This window comes from Monoraphidium neglectum (genome assembly GCF_000611645.1).
Source record: "Monoraphidium neglectum strain SAG 48.87 unplaced genomic scaffold scaffold00969, whole genome shotgun sequence".
In the NCBI taxonomy this organism is placed as follows: domain Eukaryota; kingdom Viridiplantae; phylum Chlorophyta; class Chlorophyceae; order Sphaeropleales; family Selenastraceae; genus Monoraphidium; species Monoraphidium neglectum.
The window spans coordinates 13,056-18,272 of record NW_014012659.1 but is presented as its reverse complement, the minus strand read 5'-3'; the positions used below and the strand labels follow the sequence as shown (position 1 = coordinate 18,272).

The 5,217-nt window shown below is 64.8% G+C and overlaps 2 protein-coding genes across 2 annotated transcripts in view; both read right to left on the bottom strand.

Moving 5' to 3' along the window:
- Window positions 1–224: 224 nt before the first annotated feature.
- On the bottom strand, window positions 225–1,286 carry MNEG_6135 (hypothetical protein; the record flags this gene model as incomplete). The annotated part of the gene is made up of 1 exon (XM_014045395.1): window positions 225–1,286. One exon carries the CDS (start codon window positions 1,284–1,286, stop codon window positions 225–227), a length of 1,062 nt encoding a protein of 353 aa, XP_013900849.1.
- Window positions 1,287–3,699: 2,413 nt separating this feature from the next.
- Window positions 3,700–5,217, bottom strand: part of MNEG_6134 (Zinc finger protein zfs1) — a gene marked incomplete at both ends in the record, with an annotated part of 3,098 nt that continues 1,580 nt past the window's right edge. The window contains one exon of the mRNA XM_014045394.1: window positions 3,700–4,472. Coding sequence (XP_013900848.1) covers window positions 3,700–4,472 — 773 coding nt within the window. The remainder of the gene's footprint in view (window positions 4,473–5,217) is intronic.

Below are 5,217 nucleotides of genomic sequence, written 5' to 3'. Positions count from 1 at the left end.
AAGGGGCGCGGCGAGCAATTGGTGCGGGATGTTGGGGCTGGACGAATGGACCCGCGGGCTGCAGCCTGAACACGTTGCGTGACAAGGAGTAGCGTACTACCGAAGCCACTTCACCACTCCCGGCCGCGTTGCTCCCGGCCGCACCGCCCCGCACGCTGCCGCGGCCACGCCCTCGCGAACCCCCCACCGATCGCTGCGCGCCAGCCGCGGCGTCACCCTGCGCCCTACGCCCTGCAGCCCATCACCTCGCTCATGTTGAGGGCGAGCGCCGCCTCCACCGCCGCCGCGTCCTCAAACACAACGTAGCCGTGCGCCCCGCCGCGCCCCGCGTCCACCGCGCCCTTCGCGATCGCGACGCGCCGCGGCAGCTTCTTGTCGAGCGCCACCGGCACGCTGCGCAGCCGCACGCTCTCAACGGCGCCGTGCCGCTCGAAGAGGCGCAACAGCTGCTTGCGGGCCGTGGCGACGGGCAGGTTGCCCACGAACACGGTGCGCTGCAGCTTGTCCGCGTCTGCCGCCGCTCTGGCCGCCGCAGCTGCCGCCTTATCCTCCTCTGTGGTGGGGCCCGCGCCCTTGCCGCCGCCGCCATCGGCATCCTCCTCGTCGCTGCTGGCAGAAGGGCCGCCGCCGTCGCCGTCCCTGTCGCTGTCGAGCGTAGGCTCTTCAGCTACCGTGGATGCTGCTGCCAATGCAGCCGCAGCGTCCTTCGCGGCTTGCTTGCTGCTGCGTTCCTTCTCTTTCTTCCGCTTCTTGTCATGCTCCTGCCTTCCTGGCTTTTTCTCTTCCTGCTTCTGCTGTTTCTGCTGCTGCTGCTGTTGCTGCTGCTGCTGCTTGCGACCATTTCCTGTGTCCACTTTTGCTTTGTGCTGCTTCTTGCCTGCTACATGCTGCCCTTGCTGCCCGTTTGGTTGCTGCGTAGCCGCTGGCGGCTCCGTCGAAAGTGGCACAACCTTCGCACTCTCAACATCCTTGGCCTGCTTGTGCTTCTTCCCTGGCCGCTCGTGCTGCTGCTGTCGCTGCTCATGCTGATGCTGAGGTACAGCTGCAGTCGGGGCCTCAGCGGCCGCCGCGGCTCTACGCCGCTTGCCGCTGCCGGGCTCCTGTGCCGCCGCTGCTGCCGCCGCTGCAATGGTGCTCGCTGCCGCCTTGACAGCTCCCTCCTTGCGTTTGTTCTTCGTACTATGTGGCTCGTCCTCGCTATGACCGCTCGCCTTGAACTTGCTTTTCTCAGAGAACAGCCCGCCGTCCGCGGGCTGCCCATTGAACAGGCCGCCAAAAAGAGACATTTTCGCGTTGCCAGCGCACGTGCCGTATCAGGTCAGCGTGATCTGAGGGGGAGCATGCAACCTTTCTGGACGAGGAAGCAAGCTAAATGTATCTGAACCGCGAAGTCATGTCAGCCGAACAAAAGCAACTCAATGTATGCATACCGGTACTGTATGCACAACGCATTCGGAGTTTGACCATCAAGGCACACAGAGGTCAAACAGGGTTTGAATTCTGGTGGCATGCTCGGCTTTACAAGAGTCAGCCCAGCTTGATTATCTGAAAAACTTCTTCCCCTGTTCATTGCCGCTTGCATCACGTGTTCCAAGGCTCTGATCATCCACATCTGAGGGGGGCCCCGCCACCCCCAACCTCACGTCACTCGCCCTGCACCCGCCCCGCGGATGTTCTTGCGGCTTGGGCGCCCAAGGCCATGCTACATGGCCATCCGAAGCACACGCACCATACTTCCCCCCTCCATTCATTGAACCACGTTCTTCACACAACTTACACGACTGCCAATACCAACACCCAAAGCACGTGGTATCAACTTCAAAGCACTACAACTCAGCCGCAAGTGGGGAAACGCACACACTGAAGCAGCCGCAATACAGACACTGCCCAACGGCGGGCTAAGCGTCCCTTGAAAAGGGTTTGTGGGCATCCTGCACATACGTCGGGAGAATGGGTTGTGCACAAGCCCCTTGCGATATATCAGCAAGAAAGCGTCTGATGAGCAACTGCTGTGTGTCTTGGAACAGATGGCTGCCTTGGGATGGAGGGTGCTCTAGGGGCAGGAACACACAACTACTGTGCAGTGGAACGATCTAAAGGACGACGCCGTGGCGAGCGCCCTGCATGTTATGGTGCGGAGTTGTAAATATGCTGGTGTTTTTGCCAAATGCTTGCCTACTCAAAAGATACTCAAATCACACGCTTTTCGTAGCTGCCCAAGCGGCCCTGATGATTTGCAGCGCACTCTCATGAAAAGCGGTAGCCGTTGCGCGCAATGGAAGCATGCGCTTGGCCATAATGACTCCTGGGTGCTCGTCCATCGCCAAACAACATTGATTCCTGCACACGTTTGCGATCGCCGCAACCGCCGACCAGCTTGCCAGGGCAGCTGCGCCCTCCTGAACCACAGGAAGCCGCTGTGCAGCTGCCATGGGGGCACCAGGACAGCCCGCTTGGCTGCACCTGTCTCTATCTAGGCAACCCCAAAATGAACCGAAGTGATCGGCCACAAATCAACCCAGACGCGCGAGGCGCACGCCCGCCAGCAGAAGCAACAGTCCCTCGATGCAACGTGTCGCAGTTGGCGTGCAAAGCGTGCGCATGCACGGCGCTTCAGCCACCTGCAGCAGCTGCACTGCATACCCAGCACGCTTGAGGGTATCCAGGTGTGCAAACTGCAACAGCGCCATATGCCAAATTGCGCAAAACAGCATTCATACAGAGAGAGACATGGGCGTGGCCGCTGCTGCAACCGCACCCGCCAGTCTTGGGGGGATGGGCTGGCGCGCGGCGCACGTAATAAGGGAGGGCGGCTCTCCCTGGAGCGTGCCTGCAGGATACGCGAAGCAGCTTCCAGGCAGCTTCTCCCTTGCACAGGCATACCTCGCTTCTTCAGCAGCGGTACTGCCTGGGGGCGGTGGAGTGTCCAGCAGGCAGGCGACCGTCTTTGACAGGCCAAGCAGTTGAGGCAAAAGTGGCACACGAGATGGGTTCCAGGAGCGACGGCTCGATTTGCCAACACGGAAGCGGGTGGCCGCACCATAATAGGCGTCGCCGCTGTCCCTGGTGCGCCGAGTGGGCACCCGGCGGACAGGTGGCGCCCCCGACCGAGAGAAATTGTTGTGTGGCGCGGGGGCGCGATACTAGGTGATGCACCGCGGCGCCCTGCCCTCTGCTATCCAGCTGGCGGGTGGAACGAGGCTGGCAAGGGCCGAAGAGCCCAGCTGCAGCCGCGCCGCTCGCACGCCGCCGCAACTGGGCGACGCCGGCCAGTATTGACGCAAGCAACTCAAACAGTCGCACAACATTGTCGAAAGACGCTGCGGCGCGCCATAAAATACGCCCGTGTGCGCCCGTGGCGGGGCGTGCGAGTAGCAGAGGCCCCCAACAAAGTGCCGTGTGGGTTCTTTCGTGACAACTCCTGAGGCAAACAGGGGCGGAGGAGAATAGGGCCACCAACCAAAGCACGTGTATGTGCGAGGTAATCCACCTGCGCTGAGGCTAGTAATAGGAAAGCGCCCTGCAGCCGCTGACAGCTAGCTGGGGGCAGGCAGCAGGCGGAATGACGCAACCGATAGATGCGACGGTATGCATGTGGAACGACGGCCTCGCTCACTGCCATCGGCAGGGCCACGTCCCAAGCTGCAGCGCCTGCTGCTTCGTGGCACATGCGCACCGCGCCAATGCGTTCGTGGCCACTCATGCGTTCGTGCGGGGCGCGTCGGCGGGCGGCGACGCCGCGGCGGAGCCGCGGGGGCCCTCACCCAGCTGGCACTGGCCCTGGCTTTGGCCCTGGCCCAAGGTGAGCGCTTGCAGGAGGTCTTGGATCGGGTCACCAGACGCCAACAGCCCCGGCCCCGCGGGCGGCTCCGCCGCCCCGCTGCCGCCGAACGCCGCCTGCTGCTGCGGCATGGGCTGCAGGCTGGGCGTCGGCACCGCCGCCGCCGCCAATGGCGAAGGGGCCTGGCCGGCGATGCCGGCGGCGCCCCAAAGCGTGGCCCCGGGGGATGAGCAAATGGCGAAACCAGGGATACCGCCCTGCTGCATCAGCGCCGTGCCGGTGCCGGAAGGAGTGCCGATTGCGCCCAGCGGCTGAGCAAACACCCTAGCACTGCCGCCGCCCATGCTGCCCTGCGTGGTCGTTCCCACATGGCCGGCTCCGCCGCCGGCTGCGGCCGCGTCCCAGGCTGCTAGGGGGTTGACGAGCGGGCCTGAGCCGGCGCCAGAGAGGGGGGCGTCGAAACTGCCTGAGCTGCCGCCCGCGCCGCTGCCGAAGCTGCTGCGGCCGCCGATGCGGCCGCCGCCGGCGGAGGCCGGGGAGTAGAGACCCGCAGCCGCGGCAGCCGCGCCTGCGCTGGCGGCGGCGGGCGAGGCTTGGGGCAGCATGGGCAGCATTGCGCCGCCGCCGGCGCGGTGCGCCGACGCGGCGCCGCTGAGCGCTAGCATGTTGGGGAGGGGAGAGGGGCACTCGGCTGCGCCGAGGGGGCGCTGTGTGCTGGGCAGGATGGCGGCTGGCATGGGCGACAGGTGGGCAGGGCTGGCCGCCAATGGTAGGGCAAACTGGTGCGAATAAGGGTCCTGGAATTGCGCGTTGAGGAATGCAAGGGTTGTGAGGGCGTTGATATGGCGTTGAGGCGTGACAATAGCCTGGGGGCTTCGTAAAGTGGGGGTAGGGGGTTCTCAGTTGCGAGGGGCCGTGTTGCTGGTTGAGGGTGTGGTCGTCTGCTGGGGAGTGCCGTCCTGTGCATAGCGTGCAGCCAGCGGAGGCGCTTTGGGTCGGCCAACAGGCAACCAAAGGGTGTGATTGACGCTGCTTGCACCCACTGAGCGAGGCAACCACGCGGGTCTGAGACGATCGGGTCCAAGACCAGCCTGTCACTAATCGCTCTCGGCTACTGCAGCCCCATCTCTCAAGTCCCTGCCGGCGCACCTGACCCTGGCTCATCGCGCCGAGGAGCCCCGCAATCTCTGAGGGCCCCAGCCCCAGCCCCATCGCTGCGGCCGCGGCCCCCCCGCTGCCGCTGCTCCCACCGCCGAGGACGCTCATCAGCGCGTCCGCGTTCGCGCCGCCATACACGCTGCCGCCAACACCGCCGCCGAGCGCGGCGGCCGCGGCGGCGGGGGAGGCGAAGTGTGAGGGGTCTATGGAGATCTGCTGGAGCATCTGGGGCGAGCCACCCACGGCAGTGCCGGGCGCAGGGGTCCCAAAGTCATAGC